Consider the following 19,411-nt stretch of genomic DNA (forward strand, 5'->3'; position numbering starts at 1 on the left):
ATATGCTCTATCCTCCTGGCATTACTAACATATGCTCTATCCTCCCGGCATTACTAACATATGCTCTGTCCTTCTGGCATTGCTAACATATGCTCTATCCTCCCGGCATTACTAACATATGTTCTATCCTCCTGGCATTACTAACATATGCTCTATCCTCCCGGCATTACTAACATATGCTCTATCCTCCCGGCATTACTAACATATGCTCTATCCTCCTGGCATTACTAACATATGCTCTATCCTCCTGGCATTACTAACATATGCTCTATCCTCCCGGCATTACTAACATATGCTCTATCCTCCCGGCATTACTAACATATGCTCTATCCTCCTGGCATTACTAACATATGCTCTATCCTCCCGGCATTACTAACATATGCTCTATCCTCCTGGCATTACTAACATATGCTCTATCCTCCCGGCATTACTAACATATGCTCTATCCTCCCGGCATTACTAACATATGCTCTATCCTCCCGGCATTACTATCATATGCTCTATCCTCCCGGCATTACTAACATATGCTCTATCCTCCCGGCATTACTAACATATGCTCTATCCTCCCGGCATTACTAACATATGCTCTATCCTCCCGGCATTACTAACATATGCTCTATCCTCCTGGCATTACTAACATATGCTCTATCCTCCTGGCATTACTAACATATGCTCTATCCTCCTGGCATTACTAACATATGCTCTGTCCTCCCGGCATTACTAACATATGCTCTATCCTCCCAGCATTACTAACATATGCTCTATCCTCCTGGCATTACTAACATATGCTCTATCCTCCCGGCATTACTAACATATGCTCTATCCTCCCGGCATTACTAACATATGCTCTGTCCTCCCGGCATTACTAACATATGCTCTATTCTCCCGGCATTACTAACATATGCTCTGTCCCCCCGGCATTACTAACATATGCTCTATCCTCCCGGCATTACTAACATATGCTCTATCCTCCCGGCATTACTAACATATGCTCTATCCTCCCGGCATTACTATCATATGCTCTATCCTCCTGGCATTACTAACATATGCTCTGTCCTCCCGGCATTACTAACATATGCTCTATCCTTCTGGCATTACTAACATATGCTCTATCCTCCCGGCATTACTATCATATGCTCTATCCTTCTGGCATTGCTAACATATGCTCTATCCTCCCGGCATTACTAACATATGCTCTATCCTCCCGGCATTACTAACATATGCTCTGTCCTCCCGGCATTACTAACATATGCTCTATCCTCCTGGCATGACTATCATATGCTCTATCCTCCCGGCATTACTATCATATGCTCTATCCTCCCGGCATTACTAACATATGCTCTATCCTCCCGGCATTACTAACATATGCTCTATCCTCCCGGCATTACTAACATATGCTCTATCCTCCCGGCATTACTAACATATGCTCTATCCTCCCGGCATTACTAACATATGCTCTGTCCTCCCGGCATTACTAACATATGCTCTGTCCTCCCGGCATTACTAACATATGCTCTATCCTTCTGGCATTACTAACATATGCTCTATCCTCCCGGCATTACTATCATATGCTCTATCCTTCTGGCATTGCTAACATATGCTCTATCCTCCCGGCATTACTAACATATGCTCTATCCTCCCGGCATTACTAACATATGCTCTGTCCTCCCGGCATTACTAACATATGCTCTATCCTCCTGGCATGACTATCATATGCTCTATCCTCCCGGCATTACTATCATATGCTCTATCCTCCCGGCATTACTAACATATGCTCTATCCTCCCGGCATTACTAACATATGCTCTATCCTCCCGGCATTACTAACATATGCTCTATTCTCCCGGCATTACTAACATATGCTCCAACCTCCCGGCATTACTAACATATGCTCTATCCTCCCGGCATTACTAACATATGCTCTGTCCTCCCGGCATTACTATCATATGCTCTATCCTCCTGGCATTACTAACATATGCTCTATCCTCCCGGCCATTACTATCATATGCTCTATCCTCCCGGCATTACTAACATATGCTCTGTCCTCCCGGCATTACTAACATATGCTCTATTCTCCCGGCATTACTAACATATGCTCTATCCTCCTGGCATTACTAACATATGCTTTATCCTCCCGGCATTACTAACATATGCTCTGTCCTCCCGGCATTACTATCATATGCTCTATCCTCCTGGCATTACTAACATATGCTCTATCCTCCCGGCCATTACTATCATATGCTCTATCCTCCTGGCATTACTAACATATGCTCTATTCTCCCGGCATTACTAACATATGCTCCAACCTCCCGGCATTACTAACATATGCTCTATCCTCCCGGCATTACTAACATATGCTCTGTCCTCCCGGCATTACTATCATATGCTCTATCCTCCTGGCATTACTAACATATGCTCTATCCTCCCGGCCATTACTATCATATGCTCTATCCTCCCGGCATTACTAACATATGCTCTGTCCTCCCGGCATTACTAACATATGCTCTGTCCTCCCGGCATTACTAACATATGCTCTGTCCTCCCGGCACTACTAACATATGCTCTATCCTCCCGGCATTACTAACATATGCTCTGTCCTCCGGGCATTACTAACATATGCTCTATCCTCCCGGCCATTACTATCATATGCTCTATCCTCCTGGCATTACTAACATATGCTCTATCCTCCTGGCATTACTAACATATGCTCTATCCTCCCGGCATTACTAACATATGCTCTATCCTCCCGGCATTACTAACATATGCTCTATCCTCCCGGCCATTACTATCATATGCTCTATCCTCCTGGCATTACTAACATATGCTCTGTCCTCCCGGCATTACTAACATATGCTCTCTCCTCCCGGCATTACTAACATATGCTCTCTCCTCCCGGCATTATTAACATATGCTCTGTCCTCCCGACATTACTAACATATGCTCTGTCCTCCCGGCATGACTAACGTATGCTCTATCCTCCCGGCATTACTAACATATGCTCTATCCTCCCGGCATTACTAACATATGCTCTGTCCTCCCGGCATTACTAACATATGCTCTATCCTCCAGGCCATTACTATCATATGCTCTATCCTCCTGGCATTACTAACATATGCTCTGTCCTCCCGGCATTACTAACATATGCTCTCTCCTCCCGGCATTACTAACATATGCTCTCTCCTCCCGGCATTATTAACATATGCTCTGTCCTCCCGGCATTACTAACATATGCTCTATCCTCCCGGCATTACTAACATATGCTCTGTTCTCCCGGCATTATTAACATATGCTCTGTCCTCCCGACATTACTAACATATGCTCTGTCCTCCCGGCATGACTAACGTATGCTCTATCCTCCCGGCATTACTAACATATGCTCTATCCTCCCGGCATTACTAACATATGCTCTGTCCTCCCGGCATTACTAACATATGCTCTATCCTCCAGGCCATTACTATCATATGCTCTATCCTCCTGGCATTACTAACATATGCTCTGTCCTCCCGGCATTACTAACATATGCTCTCTCCTCCCGGCATTACTAACATATGCTCTCTCCTCCCGGCATTATTAACATATGCTCTGTCCTCCCGGCATTACTAACATATGCTCTATCCTCCCGGCATTACTAACATATGCTCTATCCTCCCGGCATTACTAACATATGCTCTACCCTCCCGGCATTACTAACATATGCTCTATCCTCCCGGCATTACTAACATATGCTCTATCCTCCCGGCCTTACTAACATATGCTCTGTCCTCCCGGCATTACTAACATATGCTCTATCCTCCCGGCATTACTAACATATGCTCTATCCTCCTGGCATTACGAACATATACTCTATCCTCCCGGCATTACTAACATATGCTCTATCCTCCCGGCATTACTAACATATGCTCTATCCTCCTGGCATTACTAACATATGCTCTATCCTCCCGGCATTACTAACATATGGTCTATCCTCCCGGCATTACTAACATATGCTCTATCCTCCCGGCATTACTAACATATGCTCTATCCTCCCGGCATTACTATCATATGCTCATTACGAACATATACTCTATCCTCCCGGCATTACTAACATATGCTCTATCCTCCCGGCATTACTAACATATGCTCTATCCTCCTGGCATTACTAACATATGCTCTATCCTCCCGGCATTACTAACATATGGTCTATCCTCCCGGCATTACTAACATATGCTCTATCCTCCCGGCATTACTAACATATGCTCTATCCTCCCGGCATTACTATCATATGCTCTATCCTTCTGGCATTACTATCATATGCTCTGTCCTCCCGGCATTACTAACATATGCTCTGTCCTCCCGGCATTACTAACATATGCTCTATCCTCCCGGCATTACTAACATATGCTCTATCCTCCCGGCATTACTAACATATGCTCTGTCCTCCCGGCATTACTAACATATGCTCTATCCTCCCGGCATTACTAACATATGCTTTACCCTCCCGGCATTACTAACATATGCTCTGTCCTCCCGGCATTACTAACATATGCTCTATCCTCCCGGCATTACTAACATATGCTCTATCCTCCCGGCATTACTAACATATGCTCTATCCTTCTGGCATTGCTAACATATGCTCTATCCTCCCGGCATTACTATCATATGCTCTATCCTCCTGGCATTACTAACATATGCTCTATCCTTCTGGCATTGCTAACATATGCTCTATCCTCCCGGCATTACTATCATATGCTCTATCCTCCCGGCATTACTAACATATGCTCTATCCTCCCGGCATTACTAACATATGCTCTATCCTCCCGGCATTACTAACATATGCTCTATCCTCCCGGCATTACTAACATATGCTCTATCCTCCCGACATTACTAACATATGCTCTATCCTCCCGGCATTACTAACATATGCTCTGTCCTCCTGGCATTACTAACATATGCTCTATCCTCCCGGCATTACTAACATATGCTCTATCCTCCCGGCATTACTAACATATGCTCTATCCTCCCGACATTACTAACATATGCTCTATCCTCCCGGCATTACTAACATATGCTCTATCCTCCCGGCATTACTAACATATGCTCTATCCTCCTGGCATTACTAACATATGCTCTATCCTCCCGGCATTACTAACATATGGTCTATCCTCCCGGCATTACTAACATATGCTCTATCCTCCCGGCATTACTAACATATGCTCTATCCTCCCGGCATTACTATCATATGCTCTATCCTTCTGGCATTACTATCATATGCTCTGTCCTCCCGGCATTACTAACATATGCTCTGTCCTCCCGGCATTACTAACATATGCTCTATCCTCCCGGCATTACTAACATATGCTCTGTCCTCCCGGCATTACTAACATATGCTCTGTCCTCCCGGCATTACTAACATATGCTCTGTCCTCCCGGCATTACTAACATATGCTTTACCCTCCCGGCATTACTAACATATGCTCTGTCCTCCCGGCATTACTAACATATGCTCTATCCTCCCGGCATTACTAACATATGCTCTATCCTCCCGGCATTACTAACATATGCTCTATCCTCCCGGCATTACTATCATATGCTCTATCCTCCCGGCATTACTAACATATGCTCTATCCTCCCGGCATTACTAACATATGCTCTATCCTCCCGGCATTACTAACATATGCTCTATCCTCCCGGCATTACTAACATATGCTCTATCCTCCCGACATTACTAACATATGCTCTATCCTCCCGGCATTACTAACATATGCTCTATCCTCCCGGCATTACTAACATATGCTCTATCCTCCTGGCATTACTAACATATGCTCTACCCTCCCGGCATTACTAACATATGCTCTGTCCTCCCGACATTACTAACATATGTGCTATCCTCCCGGCATTACTAACATATGCTCTGTCCTCCCGGCATTACTAACATGTGCCCTATCCTCCCGGCATTACTAACATATGCTCTGTCCTCCCGGCATTACTAACATATGCTCTGTCCTCCCGACATTACTATCATATGCTCTATCCTCCTGGCATTACTAACATATGCTCTATCCTCCCGGCATTACTAACATATGCTCTATCCTCCTGGCATTACTAACATATGCTCTATCCTCCCGGCATTACTAACATATGCTCTGTCCTCCCGGCACTACTAACATGTGCTCTATCCTCCCGGCATTACTAACATATGCTCTATCCTCCCGGCATTACTAACATATGCTCTATCCTCCCGGCATTACTAACATATGCTCTATCCTCCCGGCATTACTAACATATGCTCTGTCCTCCCGGCATTACTAACATATGCTCTATCCTCCCTGCATTACTAACATATGCTCTATCCTCCCGGCATTAATAACATATGCTCTGTCCTCCCGGCATTACTAACATATGCTCTGTCCTCCCGGCATTACTAACATATGCTCTGTCCTCCCGGCACTACTAACATGTGCTCTATCCTCCCGGCATTACTAACATATGCTCTATCCTCCCGGCATTACTAACATATGCTCTATCCTCCCGGCATTACTAACATATGCTCTATCCTCCCGGCATTACTAACATATGCTCTATCCTCCCTGCATTACTAACATATGCTCTATCCTCCCGGCATTACTAACATATGCTCTGTCCTCCCGGCATTAATAACATATGCTCTGTCCTCCCGGCATTACTAACATATGCTCTATCCTCCCGGCATTACTAACATATGCTCTATCCTCCCGGCATTACTAACATATGCTCTATCCTCCCGGCATTACTAACATATGCTCTATCCTCCCGGCATTACTAACATATGCTCTATCCTCCCGGCATTACTAACATATGCTCTATCCTCCCGGCATTACTAACATATGCTCTGTCCTCCCGGCATTAATAACATATGCTCTGTCCTCCCGGCATTACTAACATGTGCTCTGTCCTCCCGGCATTACTAACATATGCTCTGTCCTCCCGGCATTACTAACATATGCTCTCTCCTCCCGGCATTACTAACATATGCTCTATCCTCCCGGCATTACTAACATATGCTCTATCCTTCTGGCATTACTAACATATGCTCTATCCTCCCGATATTACTAACATATGCTCTATCCTCCCGCCATTACTAACATATGCTCTGTCCTCCCGGCATTACTAACATATGCTCTGTCGTCCCGGCATTACTAACATATGCTCTCTCCTCCCGGCATTACTAACATATGCTCTATCCTCCCGGCATTACTAACATATGCTCTATCCTTCTGGCATTACTAACATATGCTCTATCCTCCCGATATTACTAACATATGCTCTATCCTCCCGGCATTACTAACATATGCTCTGTCCTCCCGGCATTACTAACATATGCTCTCTCCTCCCGGCATTACTAACATATGCTCTGTCGTCCCGGCACTACTAATATATGCTCTATCCTCCCGGCATTACTATCATATGCTCTATCCTCCCGACATTACTAACATATGCTCTATCCTCCCGGCATTACTAACATATGCTCTATCCTCCCGGCATTACTAACATATGCTCTATCCTCCTGGCATTACTAACATATGCTCTATTCTCCCGGCATTACTAACATGTGCTCTATCCTCCCGGCATTACTATCATATGCTCTATCCTCCCGGCATTACTAACATATGCTCTGTCCTCCCGGCATTACTATCATATGCTCTATCCTCCTGGCATTACTAACATATGCTCTATCCTCCCGGCATTACTAACATATGCTCTGTCCTCCCGGCATTACTAACATATGCTCTGTCCTCCCGGCATTACTAACATATGCTCTATCCTCCTGGCATTACTAACATATGCTCTATCCTCCTGGCATTGCTAACATATGCTCTATCCTCCCGGCATTACTAACATATGCTCTATCCTCCCGGCATTACTAACATATGCTCTATCCTCCTGGCATTACTAACATGTGCTCTGTCCTCCCGGCATTACTAACATATGCTCTGTCCTCCTGGCATGACTAACATATGCTCTATCCTCCTGGCATTACTATCATATGCTCTATCCTCCCGGCATTACTAACATATGCTCTATCCTCCCGGCATTACTAACATATGCTCTATCCTCCCGGCATTACTAACATATGCTCTATTCTCCCGGCATTACTAACATATGCTCTATCCTCCCGGCATTACTAACATATGCTCTATCCTCCTGGCATTACTAACATGTGCTCTATCCTCCCGGCATTACTATCATATGCTCTATCCTCCCGGCATTACTAACATATGCTCTGTCCTCCCGGCATTACTAACATATGCTCTGTCCTCCGGGCATTACTAACATATACTCTATACTCCTGACATTACTAACATATGCTCTATTCTCCCGGCATTACTAACATGTGCTCTATCCTCCCGGCATTACTAACATGTGCTCTATCCTACGGGCATTACTAACATATGGTCTATCCTCCTGGCATTACTAACATATGCTCTACCCTCCCGGCATTACTAACATATGCTCTATCCTCCCGGCATTACTAACATATGCGCTATCCTCCCGGCATTACTAACATATGCTCTATCCTCCTGGCATTACTAACATATGCGCTATCCTCCCGGCATTACTAACATATGCTCTATCCTCCTGGCATTACTAACATATGCTCTACCCTCCCGGCATTACTATCATATGCTCTATCCTCCTGGCATTACTAACATATGCTCTATCCTCCCGGCATTACTAACATATGCTCTATCCTCCTGGCATTACTAACATGTGCTCTGTCCTCCCGACATTACTAACATATGCTCTATCCTCCTGGCATTACTAACATATGCTCTATCCTCCTGACATTACTAACATATGCTCTGTCCTCCCGGCATTACTAACATATGCTCTATCCTCCCGGCATTACTAACATATGCTCTATCCTCCCGGCATTACTAACATATGCTCTATCCTCCTGGCATTACTAACATGTGCTCTATCCTCCCGGCATTACTATCATATGCTCTATCCTCCCGGCATTACTAACATATGCTCTATCCTCCCGGCATTACTATCATATGCTCTGTCCTCCCGGCATTACTATCATATGCTCTATCCTCCCGGCATTACTAACATATGCTCTGTCCTCCCGACATTACTATCATATGCTCTGTCCTCCCGGCATTACTAACATATGCTCTGTCCTCCGGGCATTACTAACATATGCTCTATCCTCCCGGCATTACTATCATATGCTCTATCCTCCCGGCATTACTAACATATGCTCTATCCTCCTGGCATTACTAACATATGCTCTGTCCTCCCGGCATTACTATCATATGCTCTGTCCTCCCGGCATGACTAACATATGGTCTATCCTCCCGGCATTACTAACATATGCTCTGTCCTCCGGGCATTACTAACATATGCTCTATCCTCCCGGCATTACTATCATATGCTCTATCCTCCCGGCATTACTAACATATGCTCTATCCTCCTGGCATTACTATCATATGCTCTGTCCTCCCGGCATTACTAACATATGCTCTGTCCTCCGGGCATTACTAACATATACTCTATACTCCTGACATTACTAACATATGCTCTATTCTCCCGGCATTACTAACATGTGCTCTATCCTCCCGGCATTACTAACATGTGCTCTATCCTCCCGGCATTACTAACATATGGTCTATCCTCCTGGCATTACTAACATATGCTCTACCCTCCCGGCATTACTATAATATGCTCTATCCTCCTGGCATTACTAACATATGCTCTATCCTCCCGGCATTACTAACATGTGCTCTATCCTCCCGGCATTACTAACATATGCGCTATCCTCCCGGCATTACTAACATATGGTCTATCCTCCTGGCATTACTAACATATGCGCTATCCTCCCGGCATTACTAACATATGGTCTATCCTCCTGGCATTACTAACATATGCTCTATCCTCCCGGCATTACTATCATATGGTCTATCCTCCTGGCATTACTAACATATGCTCTACCCTCCCGGCATTACTATAATATGCTCTATCCTCCCGGCATTACTAACATGTGCTCTATCCTCCCGGCATTACTAACATATGCTCTGTCCTCCCGGCATTACTAACATATGCGCTATCCTCCCGGCATTACTAACATATGCTCTATCCTCCTGGCATTACTAACATATGCTCTACCCTCCCGGCATTACTATCATATGCTCTATCCTCCTGGCATTACTAACATATGCTCTATCCTCCCGGCATTACTAACATATGCTCTATCCTCCTGGCATTACTAACATGTGCTCTGTCCTCCCGACATTACTAACATATGCTCTATCCTCCTGGCATTACTAACATATGCTCTATCCTCCTGACATTACTAACATATGCTCTGTCCTCCCGGCATTACTAACATATGCTCTATCCTCCCGGCATTACTAACATATGCTCTATCCTCCCGGCATTACTAACATATGCTCTATCCTCCCGGCATTACTAACATATGCTCTATCCTCCCGGCATTACTAACATATGCTCTGTCCTCCCGGCATTACTAACATATGCTCTATCCTCCCGGCATTACTAACATATGCTCTGTCCTCCCGGCATTACTAACATATGCTCTATCCTCCCGGCATTACTAACATATGCTCTACCCTCCCGGCATTACTAACATATGCTCTACCCTCCCGGCATTACTATAATATGCTCTATCCTCCTGGCATTACTAACATGTGCTCTATCCTCCCGGCATTACTAACATATGCTCTATCCTCCCGGCATTACTAACATATGCTCTATCCTCCCGGCATTACTAACATATGCTCTATCCTCCCGGCATTACTAACATATGCGCTATCCTCCCGGCATTACTAACATATGGTCTATCCTCCTGGCATTACTAACATATGCGCTATCCTCCCGGCATTACTAACATATGGTCTATCCTCCTGGCATTACTAACATATGCTCTATCCTCCCGGCATTACTATCATATGGTCTATCCTCCTGGCATTACTAACATATGCTCTACCCTCCCGGCATTACTATAATATGCTCTATCCTCCCGGCATTACTAACATGTGCTCTATCCTCCCGGCATTACTAACATATGCTCTGTCCTCCCGGCATTACTAACATATGCTCTATCCTCCTGGCATTACTAACATATGCTCTACCCTCCCGGCATTACTATCATATGCTCTATCCTCCTGGCATTACTAACATATGCTCTATCCTCCCGGCATTACTAACATATGCTCTATCCTCCTGGCATTACTAACATGTGCTCTGTCCTCCCGACATTACTAACATATGCTCTATCCTCCTGGCATTACTAACATATGCTCTATCCTCCCGGCATTACTAACATATGCTCTATCCTCCCGGCATTACTAACATATGCTCTATCCTCCCGGCATTACTAACATATGCTCTGTCCTCCCGACATTACTAACATATGCTCTGTCCTCCCGGCATTACTAACATATGCTCTATCCTCCCGGCATTACTAACATATGCTCTATCCTCCCGGCATTACTATCATATGGTCTATCCTCCTGGCATTACTAACATATGCTCTACCCTCCCGGCATTACTATAATATGCTCTATCCTCCCGGCATTACTAACATGTGCTCTATCCTCCCGGCATTACTAACATATGCTCTGTCCTCCCGGCATTACTAACATATGCTCTATCCTCCCGGCATTACTAACATATGCTCTGTCCTCCCGACATTACTAACATATGCTCTGTCCTCCCGGCATTACTAACATATGCTCTATCCTCCCGGCATTACTAACATATGCTCTATCCTCCCGGCATTACTAACATATGCTCTATCCTCCCGGCATTACTAACATATGCTCTGTCCTCCCGGCATTACTAACATATGCTCTATCCTCCCGGCATTACTAACATATGCTCTATCCTCCCGGCATTACTAACATATGCTCTATCCTCCCGGCATTACTAACATATGCTCTGTCCTCCCGGCATTACTAACATATGCTCTATCCTCCCGGCATTACTAACATATGCTCTATCCTCCTGGCATTACTAACATATACTCTATACTCCTGACATTACTATCATATGCTCTATCCTCCTGGCATTACTAACATATGCTCTGTCCTCCCGGCATTACTAACATATGCTCTCTCCTCCCGGCATTACTCACATATGCTCTATCCTCCCGGCATTACTAACATATGCTCTATCCTCCCGGCATTACTAACATATGCTCTACCCTCCCGGCATTACTAACATATGCTCTATCCTCCCGGCATTACTAACATATGCTCTATCCTCCCGGCATTACTAACATATGCTCTATCCTCCCGGCATTACTAACATATGCTCTATCCTCCCGGCATTACTAACATATGCTCTATCCTCCCGGCATTACTAACATATGCTCTATCCTCCCGGCATTACTAACATATGCTCTATCCTCCCGGCATTACTAACATATGCTCTATCCTCCCGGCATTACTAACATATGCTCTATCCTCCCGGCATTACTAACATGTGCTCCTTCCTCCCGGCATTAATAACATATGCTCTGTCCTCCCGGCATTACTATCATATGCTCTATCCTCCTGGCATTACTAACATATGCTCTATCCTCCCGGCATTACTAACATATGGTCTATCCTCCTGGCATTACTAGCATATGCTCTACTCTCCCGGCATTACTATCATATGCTCTATCCTCCTGGCATTACTAACATATGCTCTATCCTCCCGGCATTACTAACATATGCGCTATCCTCCCGGCCTTACTAACATATGGTCTATCCTCCTGGCATTACTAACATATGCTCTGTCCTCCCGACATTACTAACATATGCTCTGTCCTCCGGGCATTACTAACATATGCTTTACCCTCCCGGCATTACTAACATATGCTCTGTCCTCCCGACATTACTAACATATGCTCTATCCTCCCGGCATTACTAACATATGCTCTATCCTCCCGGCATTACTAACATATGCTCTGTCCTCCCGGCATTACTAACATATGCTCTAGCCTCCCGGCATTACTAACATATGCTCTATCCTCCCGACATTACTAACACATGCTCTATCCTCCCGGCATTACTAACATATGCTCTATCCTCCCGGCATTACTAACATATGCTCTATCCTCCGGCCATTACTAACATATGCTCTATCCTCCCGGCATTAATAACATATGCTCTATTCTCCCGACATTACTAACATATGCTCTATCCTCCCGGCATTACTAACATATGCTCTGTCCTCCTGGCATTACTTACATATGCTCTGTCCTCCCGGCATTACTAACATATGCTCTGTTCTCCCGGCATTACTAACATATGCTCTATCCTCCTGGCATTACTAACATATGCTCTACCCTCCCGGCATTACTATAATATGCTCTATCCTCCCGGCATTACTAACATGTGCTCTATCCTCCCGGCATTACTAACATATGCTCTGTCCTCCCGGCATTACTAACATATGCTCTATCCTCCCGGCATTACTAACATATGCTCTGTCCTCCCGACATTACTAACATATGCTCTGTCCTCCCGGCATTACTAACATATGCTCTATCCTCCCGGCATTACTAACATATGCTCTATCCTCCCGGCATTACTAACATATGCTCTATCCTCCCGGCATTACTAACATATGCTCTATCCTCCCGGCATTACTAACATATGCTCTGTCCTCCCGGCATTACTAACATATGCTCTATCCTCCCGGCATTACTAACATATGCTCTGTCCTCCCGGCATTACTAACATATGCTCTATCCTCCCGGCATTACTAACATATGCTCTATCCTCCTGGCATTACTAACATATGCTCTGTCCTCCCGGCATTACTATCATATGCTCTGTCCTCCCGGCATTACTAACATATGCTCTATCGTCCCGGCATTACTAACATATACTCTATACTCCTGACATTACTATCATATGCTCTATCCTCCTGGCATTACTAACATATGCTCTGTCCTCCCGGCATTACTAACATATGCTCTCTCCTCCCGGCATTACTCACATATGCTCTACCCTCCCGGCATTACTAACATATGCTCTATCCTCCCGGCATTACTAACATATGCTCTATCCTCCCGGCATTACTAACATATGCTCTATCCTCCCGGCATTACTAACATATGCTCTATCCTCCCGGCATTACTAACATATGCTCTATCCTCCCGGCATTACTAACATATGCTCTATCCTCCCGGCATTACTAACATATGCTCTATCCTCCCGGCATTACTAACATGTGCTCCTTCCTCCCGGCATTAATAACATATGCTCTGTCCTCCCGGCATTACTATCATATGCTCTATCCTCCTGGCATTACTAACATATGCTCTATCCTCCCGGCATTACTAACATATGGTCTATCCTCCTGGCATTACTAACATATGCTCTACCCTCCCGGCATTACTATCATATGCTCTATCCTCCTGGCATTACTAACATATGCTCTATCCTCCCGGCATTACTAACATATGCGCTATCCTCCCGGCCTTACTAACATATGGTCTATCCTCCTGGCATTACTAACATATGCTCTGTCCTCCCGACATTACTAACATATGCTCTGTCCTCCGGGCATTACTAACATATGCTTTACCCTCCCGGCATTACTAACATATGCTCTGTCCTCCCGACATTACTAACATATGCTCTATCCTCCCGGCATTACTAACATATGCTCTATCCTCCCGGCATTACTAACATATGCTCTGTCCTCCCGGCATTACTAACATATGCTCTAGCCTCCCGGCATTACTAACATATGCTCTATCCTCCCGACATTACTAACACATGCTCTATCCTCCCGGCATTACTAACATATGCTCTATCCTCCCGGCATTACTAACATATGCTCTATCCTCCGGCCATTACTAACATATGCTCTATCCTCCCGGCATTAATAACATATGCTCTATTCTCCCGACATTACTAACATATGCTCTATCCTCCCGGCATTACTAACATATGCTCTGTCCTCCTGGCATTACTTACATATGCTCTGTCCTCCCGGCATTACTAACATATGCTCTGTTCTCCCGGCATTACTAACATATGCTCTATCCTCCCGGCATTACTAACATATGCTCTATCCTCCCGGCATTACTATCATATGCTCTATCCTTCTGGCATTACTAACATATGCTCTGTCCTCCCGGCATTACTAACATATGCTCTATCCTCCCGGCATTACTATCATATGGTCTATCCTCCCGGCATTACTAACATATGCTCTATCCTCCCGGCATTACTAACATATGCTCTATCCTCCCGGGATTACTAACATATGCTCTATCCTCCCGGCATTACTAACATATGCTCTGTCCTCCCGACATTACTAACATATGCTCTGTCCTCCCGACATTACTAACATATGCTCTGTCCTCCCGACATTACTAACATATGCTCTATCCTCCCGATATTACTAACATATGCTCTATCCTCCCGGCATTACTAACATATGCTCTATCCTCCTGGCATTACTAACATATGCTCTATCCTCCCGGCATTACTAACATATGCTCTATCCTCCCGGCATTACTATCATATGCTCTATCCTCCTGGCATTACTAACATATGCTCTGTCCTCCCGGCATTACTATCATATGCTCTATCCTCCTGGCATTACTAACATATGGTCTATCCTCCTGGCATTACTAACATATGCTCTACCCTCCCGGCATTACTATCATATGCTCTATCCTCCTGGCATTACTAACATATGCTCTATTCTCCCGGCATTACTAACATATGCTCTGTCCTCCCGGCATTACTATCATATGCTCTATCCTCCTGGCATTACTAACATATGCTCTATCCTCCCAGCATTACTAACATATGCTCTATCCTCCTGGCATTACTAACATATGCTTTACCCTCCCGGTATTACTAACATATGCTCTGTCCTCCCGACATTACTAACATATGCTCTGTCCTCCCGGCATTACTAACATATGCTTTACCCTCCCGGTATTACTAACATATGCTCTGTCCTCCCGACATTACTAACATATGCTCTATCCTTCCGGCATTACTAACATATGCTCTATCCTCCTGGCATTACTAACATGTGCTCTGTCCTCCCGGCATTACTAACATATGCTCTATCCTCCTGGCATTACTAACATATGCTCTGTCCTCCCGGCATTACTAACATATGCTCTGTCCTCCCGGCATTACTAACATATGCTCTATCCTCCCGGCATTACTAACATATGCTCAATCCTCCCGGCATTACTAACATATGCTCTATCCTCCCGGCATTACTTACATATGCTCTATCCTCCCGGCATTACTAACATATGCTCTATCCTCCCGGCATTACTAACATATGCTCTATCCTCCCGGCATTACTAACATATGCTCTATCCTCCCGGCATTACTATCATATGCTCTATCCTCCTGGCATTACTAACATATGCTCTGTCCTCCCGGCATTACTATCATATGCTCTATCCTCCTGGCATTACTAACATATGGTCTATCGTCCTGGCATTACTAACATATGCTCTACCCTCCCGGCATTACTATCATATGCTCTATCCTCCTGGCATTACTAACATATGCTCTATTCTCCCGGCATTACTAACATATGCTCTGTCCTCCCGGCATTACTATCATATGCTCTGTCCTCCCGGCATTACTAACATATGCTCTATCCTCCTGGCATTACTAAAATATGCTCTATCCTCCCAGCATTACTAACATATGCTCTATCCTCCTGGCATTACTAACATATGCTTTACCCTCCCGGTATTACTAACATATGCTCTGTCCTCCCGGCATTACTAACATATGCTCTGTCCTCCCGGCATTACTAACATATGCTCTGTCCTCCCGGCATTACTAACATATGCTCTATCCTCCCGGCATTACTAACATATGCTCTATCCTCCCGGCATTACTAACATATGCTCTGTCCTCCCGGCATTACTAACATATGCTCTATCCTCCTGGCATTACTAACATATGCTCTATCCTCCCGGCATTACTAACATATGCTCAATCCTCCCGGCATTACTAACATATGCTCTGTCCTTCTGGCATTGCTAACATATGCTCTATCCTCCCGGCATTACTAACATATGTTCTATCCTCCTGGCATTACTAACATATGCTCTATCCTCCCGGCATTACTAACATATGCTCTATCCTCCTGGCATTACTAACATATGCTCTATCGTCCCGGCATTACTAACATATGCTCTGTCCTCCCGGCATTTCTAACATATGCTCTATCCTCCCGGCATTACTAACATATGCTCTATCCTCCCGGCATTACTAACATATGCTCTGTCCTCCCGGCATTACTAACATATGCTCTGTCCTCCTGGCATTACTAACGTATGCTCTGTCCTCCCGACATTACTAACATATGCTCTGTCCTCCTGGCATTACTAACATATGCTCTATCCTCCCGGCATTAATAACATATGCTCTGTCCTCCCGGCATTAATAACATATGCTCTGTCCTCCCGGCATTACTAACATATGCTCTATCCTCCCGGCATTAATAACATATGCTCTGTCCTCCTGGCATTACTAACATATGCTCTGTCCTCCCGGCATTAATAACATATGCTCTATCCTCCCGGCATTACTAACATATGCTCTATCCTCCCGGTATTACTAACATATGCTCTGTCCTCCTGGCATTACTATCATATGCTCTGTCCTCCTGGCATTACTAACATATGCTCTATCCTCCTGGCATTACTAACATATGCTCTGTCCTCCCGACATTACTAACATATGCTCTGTCCTCCCGACATTACTAACATATGCTCTATCCTCCCGGCATTACTAACATATGCTCTGTCCTCCCGGCATTACTAACATATGCTCTATCCTCCCGGCATTTCTAACGTATGCTCTATCCTCCCGGCATTAATAACATATGCTCTGTCCTCCCGGCATTACTAACATATGCTCTATCCTCCCGGCATTACTAACGTATGCTCTATCCTCCCGGCATTACTAACATATGCTCTGTCCTCCTGGCATTACTAACATATGCTCTATCCTCCTGGCATTACTAACATATGCTCTGTCCTCCCGACATTACTAACATATGCTCTGTCCTCCCGGCATTACTAACATATGGTCTATCCTCCCGGCATTACTAACATATGCTCTATCCTCCCGGCATTACTATCATATGCTCTGTCCTCCCGGCATTACTAACATATGCTCTATCCTCAGACAGAGGCATCAGATGTTCACTCTGCCGTATACCGTACCCCGGCCCCCCTGTCCCCCATACAGCCGGTGACTTACCTGTGTTAACGTTACGGCGGCCATGAAGACGGGCGGTGGGCACGGCCGGTGTTGGTAGAAGTACCACCGCCGCTCCATCTCCCCAGGCAGGATCTCATAGGCCACATAGCGGACGAATCTCTTGTACACGCCCAGCCCATCCTGGTCCAGCAGGACATCTCGGGGGAGGACTCTCTGGCCGCTGCTGATCGCTCTCCGGAAACTGCTGGAGCGCTTGCTGCTTATCTACAGGAAACATACAATATATCGGAAGAGCTTCACTAAAAGCAAACACAATACGACATCCTATCCTGGGTCCTCCTAGCACCGCATGGCCCGCTGTCCGCCGATGTACCCATGCCACGCCAGCCACATCTCCTGCTCATCAGTCCCATGTTCTGGGTATGTGGGTGGGGCCTCTCTGTGACACCAATAGCCCATTCAAGCATCTTCAATGCTGTGCAGTGGGAGGAGTCTAACTGGGTGTGTCCTAGAACTCTGTGAAGCAGCATCTCACTGTGTGGGGGTGATTTGAGCTGCACTTTGTCACAGTGAGCGATTCGGAAGTCCTTTTCATGGCAGTTCCTCACTTTTGTTAGTATCAGTAAGCCATGACATAATAAAGAACACACATCCCAAAAAAGACATAAATAATCAGAGTTCTTAGCTATGACTTGTTCTCACATTCAGATGATTGCCAGAGCCATCCTCTCCCTCCTCATTTCAGTACTCAATGCTGCCTGACAGACCCTCAAACCCCGCCCACATGAAAGGCAGTGGGCGTGTTCCTGCCTATCCCTGTGTAAGCCTCCAGCAGGCTGAGTTGTGGTCAGAGAGGACAGTTAGTTCCACACGTGATCGCGCGAAGGTTATTGTGTGATCACGTGCACTTTTCATGTGAAGTGCTCACATGGTAACCGTCGCTTATCACGTGAACTAACGCTGTTTGCATGATATCCTTTGCGCAGTGCAGATTGCGTGATACCTGCTGTTATCATGCTTTAAAGAATCAAGCCCAAAGTATGAAAGCCATTCTGTAGAGGAAGCAGGGAATATAGGAGGAGGAGTTAGTGTAGGGATGACATCATACTGTGGGCGTTGCAGTGATGACATCACACTGTGGAAGCTGTACTGGAATTGGTTTTGGTGCATACAGGGATGGTGAGGGAACAGCATAAGCATTAGGCCTGG

The 19,411-nt window shown here is 45.3% G+C and overlaps 1 protein-coding gene across 1 annotated transcript in view; it reads right to left on the bottom strand.

Annotated features, from left to right (window-relative positions):
• The window catches only part of RHBDL1 (rhomboid like 1), a 217,438-nt gene that overhangs the window by 146,534 nt on the left and 51,493 nt on the right, over nucleotides 1-19,411 (bottom strand). Inside the window, exon 3 of the mRNA XM_068243462.1 lies at nucleotides 18,242-18,466. Coding sequence (XP_068099563.1) covers nucleotides 18,242-18,466 — 225 coding nt within the window. The remainder of the gene's footprint in view (nucleotides 1-18,241; nucleotides 18,467-19,411) is intronic.

Source organism: Hyperolius riggenbachi, chromosome 7, assembly GCF_040937935.1.
Source record: "Hyperolius riggenbachi isolate aHypRig1 chromosome 7, aHypRig1.pri, whole genome shotgun sequence".
Lineage (NCBI taxonomy): Eukaryota > Metazoa > Chordata > Amphibia > Anura > Hyperoliidae > Hyperolius > Hyperolius riggenbachi.